Source organism: Hippocampus guttulatus, chromosome 3, assembly GCF_054856545.1.
Source record: "Hippocampus guttulatus isolate MCC_2025c chromosome 3, RoL_Hgut_1.0, whole genome shotgun sequence".
NCBI classification, from domain to species: Eukaryota; Metazoa; Chordata; class Actinopteri; order Syngnathiformes; family Syngnathidae; genus Hippocampus; species Hippocampus guttulatus.
This window is the reverse complement of record NC_141263.1, coordinates 4,736,169-4,751,055: the sequence shown is the minus strand read 5'-3', so window position 1 is coordinate 4,751,055 and position 14,887 is coordinate 4,736,169. Positions and strand designations below refer to the sequence as shown.

Genomic DNA, 14,887 nt, shown 5'->3' with positions numbered 1-14,887 from the left:
AGCGTCCATTGACGAAAAAGAGATTGGCTCACATCTCCTGTCCCATGTAAATCCACTTCAATTCTAAGCCGCGACTCCCAGTTCCACATCCGCATCGGCGCTCCGCGCTAACGCTCCTTTCTTCTCATCGTCGGCTCCTCAAGCCTTACATCCATCCAGCCGCAGACCGTTCAACAGCACCGATCTCTCCGCTGAACAAAGCGGGGCTGTGAAAAATGCTGCCCATTCCAGGCGCAAGACACAAGCGCCACGGGACTGTCCAGCAACGACAGTCAAATGGCGCCGACATTCCTCCCAGGCAAAAACAGTGCTGGTATGCCCATGCTGCCGAGAAGGCGCAACCACCCAGCACAGAGTCTCCTCCTTGATGGATGTCGTGGCCAAAAAATGCTGAAAAAAGTCCACATCAGGTCCACACGACGTAACAACACACACAAAGTGACAAAACAAACCAAAAAAAGCAAGGCTCACAAGATCACTTGCCGACGGCTGCCTACTCGGGCGCCATCTTGACTTCAAAGTCGATCAAGTTGATCAATGGAACCATGAATTCTACTGTCTATTCAAAAAAAATCCTGAAGGACAATGTCAGGCCATCTGTTCGTGACCTCAAGCTGAAGTGAACTTGGGTTCTGCAGCAGGACAATGATCCAAAACACACCAGCAAGGTCACCTCAGAATGGCTGAAGAAAAACAAAATGAAGATTTTGGAGTGGCCTACTCAAAGTCCTGATCTGAATCCTATTGAGATGCTGTGGCATGACCTTAAAAAGGCTTAAAAAGGTTCATGCTCGAAAACCCTCCAACGTGGCTGAATTACAACAATTCCGAAAAGATGAGTGGGCCAAAATTCCCCGACAGCGCTGTGTAAGACTCATTGCAAGTTATTGCAAATGCTTGATTGCAGTTGTTGCTGCTCAGGGTGGCCCAACCAGTTGTTATCGTTAGGGGGCAAACACTTTTTCACACAGGGCCATGTAGGTTTGGATTTTGTTTTCCTTTTTATAATAACAACTTTAATTCAAAACTGCATTTTGTGTTTACTTGTTATCTATGACTAATACAGTATTCAAATTTCTTTGATGACCGGAAACATTTAAGTGTGACAAACATGCAAAAAAAAAAAAAAAAAATGAGGAAACGCTTTTTCACACTACAGTAAGTTGTGGTTAACAAGAAATACATTGTTCAATTCCAAAGAAATTTTCCATTCTTTTCTGAGGGCTGTCTCTCGAAAAATAAGCATTGCTCCTCAGGTTTACTTTCCATTTTCAAATTGGCTTGCACTGCACTGCTTGTCTTTTGATTTAATGTTAAGATTATTGCCCTTGCATGTGCCATCTGGCTTCAGTCTGTGCCTTTTCGCTATGTTAAGAGCCAGATATTTTCAACCAGATCACAATCAGATCCAGGTTGCTGCTGTTTTCCCTTCAGGACACAGGAACAAGGAAAGTCAGTGGCATCGTAGTTACTACACGTGTCATCTTGAAAGGCGCTTATAAATAAAATCTATTATTATTATTATCCGAAATTGGTTTTCAGAGAAAGGCTCAAGGGGGCAGGCTCAAGGTGACCTTTTATGTTTTCACACTAGACAAAGTTCGTATGATTCTACGATAGAACAAATACATTTTACAAGTACAAACAAAACTGCTGGGTGTTCAGTGTTTTCCTGAACGAAACTTTTGTAATTGCGAGTTGGTCACTTGTCTCTTGTGATTACAGCTGTTTTCCCCCGTGTGCTAAAATATTGTCCACTATTCTCGGGAGACCTCATGAGGTAAAATCTTCTCAAGAGAGAGAATAGCCAAATTTGTCTGCTCAACGTTTTGGTTCTTTTACTTTGTTAAATTTAAAGGTACCCAAAGAATGTGTGTAAGGTATATTGATGAGTTAGAGCAGGGGTGCCCAAGTCCGTTCCTCGGGAGGCCCTATCCAGCATGTTTGAGATTTCTCCATCCTCTAACACACCTGATTCAAATTATCAGCTCATCAGCAAGCTTTGCAGAAGCCTGATGACCATCCTGATCAGCTGAATCAGGTGTGTAAGAGGAGGGAGGGATCTAAAACAGGCCGGATAGGGCTCCCGAGGACCTGACTCAGGCACCCTTGAGTTTTAGCATTTAAAACTAAAGAAAGGAAAGAAGCAAAGCGGCCCGTGCTAAATACGTTTGAATAATTGCACCACATTTGATCATGAATATGTAGCATTCATAGAACGGCAAAGACCTGATTTGCCACGATCCTAAATAATGGGAGGTTAAATGCGTGTTCATTTACTCTGACAGATTGCATTCAATGTTGGCAACAGGAGCAAAAGTGGTGTTTTGCACTTTCAAGTGGCTCACGACGGAACATTTGTGAGAGCACAGCAAGGGCAAAATCGATGGAATTGGAAGTGTTAGTGGAAGGGGCGAACAAATATTTGATCGAGTTACTGAAAATAAATTGATCACCATAAAAGCCGTGCTATGTGCCATTTACCTTGCTTTTAAGTGTGTGGAGGCTGGATCCTGGGTAGTAGAGGCTGTAGTAGAGGCCAGCACCAGTTGTCACGGTGCGCTGAAATGACCCAAACTCTGGGAAATACAGAGTTGGAAGGAGTTTTATCATAGGTGATAGGACATACCTCTTCTTGTGCCTGGCCTCAAGTTCAACCGTAGATCATTCAGAGCTCCAAAATTGCTTACGTCATGTTAAGTTTTGTTGGCATTTCAAAAATGTTTATATGAGTGGAAAAGTTCTCCTCTCATTTTGCCTGCGTTATGCAGGCTGGTTTGCATCTGCCTTTCCGACGTGCTGTTTAGAAAGAGAAAATCGGCCAGTGCAATTCATCCTGGGCTTTATAAATTATATTGTATATGCCAAATTAATAATTTTGCATACAGCGCACATGGAACGTATCCATGGGGCTTCACTTCTTCCACATTTGATCTTACAGCCTCATTCCCAAATACATTTTTCCTCAAAATTCTACACACAACACACCAGCATTACGATGATTTTTTAAAAAAACATTTGCACATGTGTACAAAAAATTTCATTTACATAAGTAAATAAGTGTAACTTCCAGAGTACAAAGTGCACCTGATTATAAGCCACAATAGCCAAATTTAGCCATCAAAACAAATGTACTTACATATATCGGCCACTTTGCTTGATTAGCCACAGGTCTCCATTATAAAACATGGGGTATTTGAAAAGAAAGAGGTCACACAGATGGATGTCTAAAAAACGTTTTAATTACCTTATACACCGATAAATGCATTTTTTTCCCCAAACAATGCCGAACGCGGCTAGATACCCAGTAAGCTCCCAGAAAAGTCATTGATCGCAATCTTTATCTTCCTACTATGCACAACGCCCTCTTCTTCAGTGTCTGACTGGAACAGCCCCTCCTTCGCTACACACTTTCTCTGTCTGTCTTGATGTCGCACAAGTCAAATTTGCCAGTGAGCTAAAGTTGTTCTCTTCATCATGCGGCAGTCCAATTTGAAGCCCATTTGTCACTGCGGATTTTTTTTGACACTGCTCCACGCTGTTAGGATCCTCGAGCAAACTTCATAGTTGCTCTTGTAAGCATTCAAGTGAATGGTCGCTTAGTGATGCCATGATGGAGTCACGTGGTGGTTATGAAGTAGTCTTCACTGAGAGTTGTGTTGTAAAAATGGGGCCAGCAAATTCGCTCCAAAAGAGTTCCTGAGAGTTTTTGTCTGAAGAGAAAATATAAGGTAGTTTGGAATGGCAATGGACAAATCCCTTCGCTGCCCACTGGCAGGGGCTTGACATTAACTTTTTGTCACCAGCCACTGTGGCTAGTGGTTTCCCAGAGTTACTAGGTCCTCGGGCATTTTTACGAGCCACATTTTTTTTTTTTAAACTGGACAATAGCGATTATGCATAACCGGCTCGCGCATGATGTAAAACCAGTCGACACATCCATCTGGTTCAAGTAACTGGCGGAGCCATTCGACTGGAGACCGGAAGATAGCAACTGTGGAAATATTAATCGTCTACACCAGGGGTGCCCAAACCTTTTTGACCGAAGATCTACTTTTCGATCAACTAACCTCCCCAGATCGACCCGTTAACGCGCACGCGCGCATACGCACGCACGCACGTACACACACATGCCATAATGAGCAACAGCCTGACACTGAGGCATGCGACGCACTTTTGCAGCTTGTGAACGATCGTAGCTCACGCGTACCCTTTTAAAATACTTCTCTCGGCCCTCCAGATTCCCATTCTTTGCCCGTGCCCACGGTGAATTGTACAAAACAAATGATAACGATAAAAGATTAGTCCAACAACTCTGAGCACAAGCTGCAACTGCAGACTGCTGAGCGCTAACAACTTCCCGTGACGCAGTCACCGTAGGTTAAAGATTTTCTTTTCTTTTTTAAATACTTTTTGTGAAAGAGAGACTGATAGAATGATTAGGGTGCAGTGTGCATTTACACCAAAAATACATTACTAACATGCACAGAGACACAAATGTTTTTCTTTTGGTTTTTTTCCCCATCTACACCCCTCGGATCGATTTGAGACCAGTCCTTGATCTACTGGTCGATCACGATCAACGTAATGGGCACCCCTGGTCTAAACTGTTTTTTTGTTTTACACAAGTTGTCTTGAAGCCCTACCAAAGATGACCATATCCGATGTTTCGGCTTTGTTACCACATCAGCTCATATCATGTGTGTTAATAAGTGAGATATTTGTATTTAGCTTTTGTCCAATGACACCATCCATAAAACACCGGCCGTAGCAACATAAAGCCTGAAGTATCAGCCCTGTTTTAGTTTCTAGAAGTACCTTTTACAGCATACATCACCCACTAGGGACAAAATCAAAATTAAATCATGTTAAAGCCTCAGTAGGTCTGAAGTCTGAAGGTTTGTTTGTATGTTTGTTTGTAAATGCATTTTCTAACATTTATTTTGGATTTGCCAGTTTTTTAAAAAATTTTTTTTTAACAAAAGTCTCCAGACTCCACCTATTAATTAGCAAACACAATGTTTGTTTACTATTACACGTGATATCATACTCATACACCTACACGTAGTCTGTGAAAAGTCTGCATTCCCCAAAGAATGTACTGTACTTGTTTTCGGGGCAGCATTTTCAGCTTGCCAAATTTTGCTGACTTCGTGAGAGCCAGAGACTTCACATTGAACAGTCACAGACGTTGAGTTTATTATTGCTACTCCCTGACCATTTAATCGACCCATTTTAACGCTTTTATAATGGTCAATATTTGGACTTTTTTTAAAAACGCACATTAGACAACATTAGAATATAAGGCAACGACAATGACATTCAACGAACAAATAAAAGTACTTCTGAAATAGCAGAATAATACATGTTTAAAGTCCCGTATTCTGTGATGAATTTATGTATTTAGAAGCAAAAATTAATACATAAATAACCGACATTTGTGAGAGCTTTTAGTTTGTAGTCAGAAAGGAGAAGCAGAGAAAGGGAAGACGTAAAAAAATTAATAAAAATATATATGGGGGTTTTTTTTATGTTAACCAAGCAGTCTTTCCAAAATGATTTACCCGTTGGAGCATACGTCTGTCGGGAGTGTGCGAATAAGCAGGAACAGTGTCTTCAAGATAGAAAATCTGAGGTAACTGAAGATGATGATGCATACAAAGTGAGAATGTGTCACTATACAGCGGGGAGAGAGAGTGTGTGTGGTTGTCTTGGAGGAGATGAGGACATTTGTCTCTTGTCAGTGGCATCGCTGCAGGTGTCCTCCCCTCAGACACTGGCCCCTTTCTCCTCTATCCAGCATCAACATGCATCACATCAGCCCAGTGCGCTCACTGCCTTACTCACCACTGCGCTCGTCACGGGTCTGGCGCGGCCTCGTGGTGAGCGCGAGTCCGCCCATTTCTTGGTGCTGGTCATCGATGCAGTCATATCTTGGGAAAAGCGCACACACGTGTCCGCCGACTTTGAGTGTCGTCTCGGCTGGCTTAGCTTAGCTGTTGTCGTGTGTGACGGACTAGCTTGAGTGGTGTTGCCACAACAGTAATACCCTCACCTCGCGTTCTCATGGCCTCGCCATTTCTCGGAGATTTCGAAATTTCGGCGAGAACGGAAGCCACAAAGGGTGCACGTGAGCCCGATCACTTAACTTGATTTGCAGGCCCGAGCCCGAAGCAAACCCGAGATTTCATATTTTATTTGTGAGGACTCGGGAGGAGGAGGGGTGATTTCTGATAACAAAGCCTGTCTTTTGGAACGAAATCTCAGTTAAACAAAACTGGATAAACATTTACATCTTTTATATTTCTGTTTCTGAAGAGGTTACATTAACCGACAATTTTCCATCATTGACGGATTTATTTTAAGAGTGGACGGGGAAAATTTAAGGCCGTCCGTCATTTTAGGCGGGTTAAAAATTGGGCCATTCACCACAGAAGCAGTACGTCTTTAAGAATCGAGCGTGGCACTTGAAGAGAGAGAAGCAGCGAGACAAAAAAGAAAATGACGGGTGGATCATAAAGATATGAAGGAGTTACATACTTGCAGAATGTCTCAGACAATGGGGGAAGTAAATGGTTACTTCGAAACACATATATATATACTGTATATTTCGGAATTTTCAGGAAAGTCCACTTTCATCTCTGTTTTATGAAAATATTTTACACTACAGATAAAACAATAAAAAAATCCGAAGTACTTTGCTGAGTAACTAATTCCTTTTACAACACAGTAACTGTGTTTGTAGTATTTCTAACTTCTCTCTAGGTCTGAGCACACACAGTTTGTCATTTGTTTTGTTGATCTGATTAGCAAGTCATGGTTGTGATAGCCATTTTTCATGGTGTACAACCTATTCCATTAACTTTTTTTTTCTTTTTCCAGATGTAATTGTGATTTTGCATTGCCTGACTGCCAAAACGTTTCGTGGTTTTCTTTTCAGCATTGTTAGCAAACTTTGTTGTCAAGAGCTTTACTACCCCGAAGTGGGCAATACCATTTGGCCAAGGAGGGTTGACATGTATAGATTTTGGGTGAATCCAAGAACCGCTGTCAATTTTGGACATGAACATTTTTCATATTTTGATTACTTTTAACACAACCAAAGGACTGACCAGTTCCACTAAAAAACAATTTAAACAATTTACTTCCAACTACCAAGGTTTCTACCAGCAGCAACACTCTGTTTTGTAGTAGGCAGGGGCGTCAGGAAAAATATTGCGGTATTTAAAATGACTGCTCTTCTTCTTTGCAAGTCACAGCTTCCCATCACTGGTGAGCTATTTTTGGAACAGACTTGTGGGCTACTCATTTTGTCCTGGGGAAACAATGGCGTTCAATACCTTTTTGTTATTTTGTGTGTTTGTTTTAATGACAGTGCAAAGGCACCCGTGTAATACTATCTCTTTCGTCTAACCACCCCCTCCTCCTCCGTTGCATAACTACTTGCAAAGTAGGAGGGAAAAAAAGTTCATCGGCGAAATGAACTTGACAAATGCAGTGACACTGGCAGGCACAGCTCAGGCGAAGGCTGTAGTGATTTTTTTTTCGTCACTAAAAAGAAACCATTGTCGGACAAAAATAGAAATGTATTTCGACTAAGATGACAAGATGAATGTCATGGCGCTACCCTTCACCATGTTTTTCTCCACCTTAAAAACCTCAGCTACACCATCAGTGCCTCCAGCAGAAGTCTCAACTGAACCAAAAGCCGACCAGTCAAGTGAGAGGCGCCTTCTACGTCACCAACACAAGCCTCTTCGCCTCTCTCAGGAGGCAGCGTTGCTGAATGTTAATTACTGTGTACGGTTTTATAATGAAAGATTTAAGTAAATACGTGTACTGTACTTTTTCACACCACTGTACATACACATAACTGGTCTGTCGTCAGCTGCCTGTAGTCTCAGACCTTCACCAACAGAGCGTGCTAACATGCTGTAACAGCTGTGAAATCCCAGTTCACATTTAACTATGCAAACATTACGTCCACATACACAAACACAAAATTTCCTAGGGGGAGAGAAAATCCTACTTAGCGCTTTTTTTTTGTTTGTTTTTTACTTTTCATGCGAGGGTCTGGTACCAATTAACCGCGAAAAACGAGGGATTACTGTACATCATTGTATCTACATCATATGGTGACTGCCCAGAGAGCTTTACACACACACATAAACTCACATACATTTCACAGGAGCACGCTCGTGGCTGCCTGCAGCTATACTAACTCCTAAAACGGCCAATGGTTTTAATTCAAAGTTTAAATTGGTTTACTTTAACCATTATCCCGCTCCCCAATGTGTAAAATCCAATCAAAGTAACACGCAATCCTGCTCCTGTCTATAAATGCTCGTCGTCATCTGCTTCTTCTCCTCATTTCTTCTTCTTCTTCTTGGTTTGTTGGTGGATTCCAGCTCCGTAGTGGATACCGCCACCTACTGTACAGGAATCGCAAAGCATTTATATATATGTAGTCGATGGAAGCCCGCTTCGACTCAGCCCCGTGAACAATCCCGTGAAACGGGCGGGGCATGTTTCTTTCAGCAAAATGGGCATCCATGAGTGCCAGACTGAGAAGTGTGTCGATATTTGATCTGTTTAGTGACGATTACAATGATGGACGAAAATCCACCTTCTTCGGTGCTTCGTCTGTCAAGTTTCCCATTTGTCATTCGTCAGCAAAACAGACATCCATTGGTGACGGACTAACTGACCTTCTCTTAGTATTGACTGAATGCCCACCTCCAGTTATGAAGCCAATGATTTGTCGTCCTCGGCCACATGTGCTGCCGGACTGCAGAGCGCAACTTCACCCTCATTAATTAATGGCCACCCTTTTTTGGGGGCACTCTGAATAACCTAACAGCACATTTGAACAACTTTCTGAGTTTCCAAATGGTCTGAGTGAAGTAGTGTTTCAGAACGCACCCACGATGAGGGAACGTGGATTTTGGGTGCGACATTTTTGAATGATTTGTCGTAGAAGCAATAAAAATAGCAAGAAACCCCACAAATTATCGAGGTAAAACTGCAATTGATTAAGATATGGTCACAACTGAAAAGTCACAATAAAGCTAAGTTTCTTAACCGGGGTTCGATGGAGCCTCTGCCATGGAGGTTAAGACACAACCGACTCAACATGTCTGTTAGTTATGATACGCCCACTTGGCCATCACTGGCTGCAGATGATCACATTGCATTGCTTGTCCAATCAGTGCTGCGGCAAATTTACTTTGCTCAGTCGTCAACGTGTGACTGTCCTGATAGTATGTCGTGTGATTCTTTTTTTTTATTTTTTTTTTTAGAATGTTTTAATACATGCTATGTTGAGCAAAAAAAGTGGTTGGACGAATATGTCATGGATTCACATGCATCACAGAATGTGGTGGGACTCAGTGTCCTATCTACGTGATTTGTCATGCCAAGTTGAGCAACTCCAGTCTCGCACCGGCAAAACTGAAGGAACACTTCTTGAATCAGATTTTTATTTTTCACGAATGAAGGGTTCAGTGAATGTGCATATGAATTGGTTGGGTTCGGTACCTCTAACAAGGTTAAGAACCACTGCAATAGAGTTAATCCGCAATATCCGAACCAAGGGAGGGAATGCTGCTTACATTTAGAGGTCACACGTATAGACACAATTATACTCTGTATTACATATAGTGAATGCCTGGTTAAATGTATACTGTAGGCAAGTAGTTTGAATTTCAGATGCCCCCTCCTTTAAGATTACTTTGCAGCTCCTGACATATATACTTGTCCTTTCTTTGCAGATGACTCCATAGCTGTCAAGGCTGCGTGCTACATCCTGATTGGAGTCGGCACTTTTGCCATGCTTTTGGGCTTCCTCGGCTGCTTGGGAGCTATTTATGAGATCCGCTGTCTGCTTGGCCTTGTGAGTGGGGACTTGATTTTATATAACTGATGGCAGTGTCATCAATCAGTGTCAAAGTATCATTTTGTTGTGATAAGTCAGAGCGGAAAACATACAGAGAGAGTTATTAGAAATCAAGTCATTTCAAACTGAACTGTAAGATCGTCAAGGTCATAAGAATGTGTCTGCAAAAACAAAAAAAAAACTCAACTGTCGATTGATATGTTATTTTGTATTCATTCTTCCCTTCCATTCAGTACTTCACCTGCCTCTTGTTGATCCTCATTGCTGAGATTGTAGCTGGCGCCCTCATCTACTTCCAGAAGGGTGTGGTAAGCGACATATTATGTGGTGTTACCCTTCACAGCCATCGACGTGAATCGAAAGCAAAACCTACCAACTCAACCGCATGTCATTTAAGGTCAAACCTAAGAATGGTACTCTAATTGAAAAAGACCAAAATTGGTTGTTGTGACTAAGCATTTCCAACTAAAGAGCAAGAGCTGCAAAGAATGTCCCAGTTTCAAGTTACATAATTGCATCTGCAAATGATTGTTATACAATAATTTCACTTTTAGTTCTGTAGTCAACAATTTCAAATCAATGACAGGAACTTTCTGGGGCTCATTTTTTTAAGCTGTCACACTATTCTAATGGCAAATGGTGGCCATGTGTTTAGTGACCAAGTACTTACATTTGTATTGTTTGAAACGAGGTGGAAACACACTTGAAGCAGAAGTTGTCCAACCTCCTTAAAAACAAGCCGATTGAATTCTGTCTCCCGTTTGGAAGTGTCAGCTCGCTCTCTTTCTCAATGAATTTTGAGACAAACCCTCACCGGGCTGGTGGGTCGTCAGTTGGCAAAATCTGTTTCTCCTTGGAGAGCTCCCCGTTTGTTGAAGATCCTGAGTGTCTCAATTCGCAAAGAAATGATCAGATCGAAGGGAAATGAGAATTTGCAATAGGTACCCGGTTGCTTGCAACGCATACAAATCAGAAAGTACAGGGGGTTTTTTTCCTAAAGATGAAATGTTAACAGCGACAGAAATGACATCAGTCTGAACAGTGACAAACATCAAACACCAATCAACTACAGTATCGCCAGCCTCTCAAAATAACAGCCAAAATCATACTTTGTCCTCCCAATTTTTTTTTGTTTTTGCCTTAAACGTCACCTCAGGTCTGCATCCTTAGTTTAAACACATCATTCATTTCGATCCCTGAAATTCAATGATTATCGAATATTATCTAGTCAGAAATTGGTTCAGTATTTTAGGAGGGTGATGATATGGAAACATTCTTTGACAGGTTACATCATGTGGAGCGAATTGTCTTTGACATCATAAAGTACGGCAACCTGTTTTTCCCCCCAGTTAAATGAAGAGATGTCCAAGATTGTATCCAAGGTCCTGGACAACTATCCAGGCAACAACTCCACCACAGAGCAGGCGTGGGACTTCATTCAACGGAATGTAAGCGTTTACAAGTCACATCTCTCTCAAATTTTACCTGTTTTTTAACACTAGGTTTTGTCATTCAACGCAAACATGACAAAAACAGTTTTCATTTAATTCCACTTGCATAGATTTTCAGTTGCAAATTAATGGTAAGGTTTTTGCAACCTTTCATGAGGGCTTGGGTTAAGTCTTTTCTAGTACATGTAGTCTAAAAAAGATTAAACTGGAAGTTGACCAAACGATGACAGAAGGTTGTCAGTTACTCGTGGTACACAATGAAGCTCCACCCTTACTAATTTAACCACATTGGTTTCATAATATACTACCGTATTTCCCGCACTAAAAGACAAACTGGATTATAAGTCGCACCTTCAATGAATAGCCTATTTTGTAATTTTTTTGATATATTAGACGCATCGCATTATAAGACGCAATCTACAATGCATCCACTAGATGGAACTACGCTCAAGGAAATGCCAAGAGAACTGTAGCAACGCCACTCGAGTGAAGCGCGCCTCAGCAGTCCATAGTCCGCTGCTCTATGCTGTGCGCGACGTGGTTCAACCAATCAGCGCCGGCGCAACTCACGTCAAAGATCAAAGAACCTTCGAACAAACGACAACAGCTCAGATAGCTTAGCTGTTGAGTGGCGTTGCTACAGAACGATCAAATGTCAGTAAAACTTATTTAATAAAGCAGCGACACAGTTGACTCGTTAACATTGAACTCTCTTGCCGTTGCTCTATTTCCGTGTTCAACTGCGTAACCCGATCGCCTTAAGTTTGAACTCTGTTGCCATTTTGGGGTTGACATATTACGTAATAACCATACACAAGGTGCAACGGATTTTAAAGCGCGCTGTGAGCTTTTAAGAAAATGGAAGGCTTTTAGGTGTGCCTTTTAATGCAGAAAATACGGTATATAATTGGGAAAAAAATGAGTGCACGTTGGCCGACTAGTTAGCACGTCCACCCCACAGTGCAGAGGTGCAGGGTTCGATTCCCGGCCTCAGCCTTCCTGTGCGGAGTTAGCATATTCTCCCCATGCACACGTGCGTTTTCTCCGGGTACTCCGATTTCCTCCCATGTTCCAAAAATATGCACAGCAGGTTAATGCAAGACTCTAAATTGTAGCGAGGGGTGTGAGTGTGAGCGTGGATGTTTGTTCGTCTGTGTGTGCCCTGTGATTGGCTGGCAACCAGTTAAGGGTGTGCCCCCCCGCCCCCACTGCCCGAAGACTGCTGGCATAGGCTCAAGCACGCCCACGACCCACGTGAGGATAAGTGGATTAGAAAATGCATGGATGGATGGAAGTTGACCAGAATTGGACCATGAGGCAGTGTTAAAATGGGCACGAAAAATTATTTTGGGCCCAGAAGAAGGGAGGACAGATGAATAATGCAAATGATCCCCCTTCGGCTGGACTGGGGCAGACGTGGTGCATGACAGCTCAGTACTTGCGGAAGAGACCAACAGCACGAGGGACTCAACAACTCATCCAAAGAGTTCATTGTGCCACTAGTGAAATAATCAGATTTCAAACGTGACTTCCAGAGAGACCAAATCACATGCACACAAAGAGAATCTTGGAAATGTGTTTTGGAGGTGTATTTCATGCCTGCTGTCTGCAGATGGAATGCTGCGGCTGGAATGGTCAAAGCGACTGGAACGGAAACATGGTGATCATCAACAGTTCGCAGCTTCTGTTTCCGTGCTCGTGCCACAACTCCTCCCTCGCGACCGGAAACGTCTCCGAGAGCGGATTCTGCGAAGCTCAGACACCCGACTGGCCCGTATACGACACGGTAACGTGCCTGTTGGGTCTTCTTGCTTGTGGTTGGGACTGATACGTGAAATCATCTTCTGGCGTTCTCTTCAGGGTTGCGCTGTCAGCGTAGAGAGCTGGCTCCTCACCAACATCGGGGTTGTCCTGGGAATTTGCATTGCAATCGCTTTTATTGAGGTAAACGTGACGCCCTTCACTGTAATTCAAGTTCTTAATGGTAGTGTCAAGTAAAGGGGTGCTACTGATCGAGATGCCACCCCATTTCTTCACATAATTCCTTTTTTTGTTCCTCTGACAGCTGCTGGGGATGATTCTGGCCATCTGCTTGTGCAAGAATATTCACAGGGAGGACTACACCAAAGTGCCAAAGTACTAAAGTTCACCACACTGAGTTTGGCTTGAGCTGGAGCTAATAAGGCATTTATCCACTCAATTTTCGGTTGAAATGTTTTGTCAAAATGTAAACGTATGTGTTTAGCTTTACATTTAGTTGAATCCCTCTTAGGAGGTATGTTTTTCTCAGACCGGTCTTGCTTGAAGCACTTTAGAAAAGTTTTGCTTTTAAACTTTTGATGTTGCAGAAGTGATGTTGCAAATGTTTTGACTGGTTTCGAGGAACCTGCGGGAGTTTAAAAATAAAAAAAATAAAATTTAAAAAACGAATGACAAAGATGTGTGGTCAGCTGCTGGTCCCGTGATCGGTATGGCATTCTTAAAGTTTGTTTTTTACTTTATAAGTTTCATTTTTGAGATTTTGCAGCCGATTTACACAGCTGTCAAATCCTTCAAATGTCATGAGTTTTTTTTTTAATATACCAGCATTGTGTATGATTACTTTGTATATAATTTAATTTAGTATTTCTTTGACCTTGACCCTAAAGTACTTCCGCATTTATCAATGCAAGCTGGTTGCTCATTGTACTTTGAAAATGTTTTTCATTCTCTTATTTTGGAACTTATTGGCTGCAACAGAAGTAATGTGATACTGAAGAAAAACATGAAGTGATTTCTAATGAGGATGAGCAGGAACATACACAGACTTGTTTACTTTAAACTTGCCATGAGCAAAGTGGGTAGAATTGATTTACATTTTTTTCAACAGATTTTGAAATTGTTTTATACTCCAATTTATTTTTAATCCAATTTAACTTTTCACCCGAGAACATGTGGTATTTTTGGTTTGTATCAATTTCTCATCCACTATGTACAGTGAGTAGAAAAACACCCCACATTAACCCTCTAATGGTGTTCTTAAAGCTATGTCTTTTTTTTTTTTTTGTAACAATGTAGATGGGACTGGTAGTGAAGAATTTTGGACTCACAACATTCATTCAATTCTGTTTCTTTTGCCAATAACGTTATTGTCATTGGATGAAGTCGAAATGCCGGGTACTTTTTGTATGTCCGACGTAACCTAATACTTCTCCGCCATGTTGGTGCATTGTTTTCAAAGTGCATTGGGTTTTTTTTTCCTTTCTTATTGAGTGCTTGAATAAAGAATACTCCTCATCTCAACCACCATCCAATTTCTGTCTGTGGCTCTCCAAGAAACAAAATTCCACACCACTGGTTTTTGTACTTCTGTGTCAAATTTTGTCCAGTTTGGCACATGAGAAATGATGCTTCACCCTCTAGGTGGCACCAAAAGTTAATAAGGCAGGATGACACGGATGAGAATCAATTTAAACTGGGGTGGGCAATTTCGGTCCTCGAGGGCCGGCATCCTGGATTTTTTAATGTCTCCCTGCTCCAACACTTGATTCAAATGATCAGA

At 41.9% G+C, this 14,887-nt stretch overlaps 1 protein-coding gene across 1 annotated transcript in view; it reads left to right on the top strand.

The window, feature by feature from the left end:
* The window catches only part of LOC147207206 (CD82 antigen-like), a 31,884-nt gene extending 17,256 nt beyond the window's left edge, over positions 1-14,628 (top strand). The window contains exons 4-9 of the mRNA XM_086107424.1: positions 9,771-9,892; positions 10,129-10,203; positions 11,245-11,343; positions 12,959-13,132; positions 13,207-13,290; positions 13,412-14,628. Coding sequence (XP_085963550.1) covers positions 9,771-9,892; positions 10,129-10,203; positions 11,245-11,343; positions 12,959-13,132; positions 13,207-13,290; positions 13,412-13,489 — 632 coding nt within the window. The 3' untranslated portion in view covers positions 13,490-14,628. The remainder of the gene's footprint in view (positions 1-9,770; positions 9,893-10,128; positions 10,204-11,244; positions 11,344-12,958; positions 13,133-13,206; positions 13,291-13,411) is intronic.
* Positions 14,629-14,887: the final 259 nt, after the last annotated feature.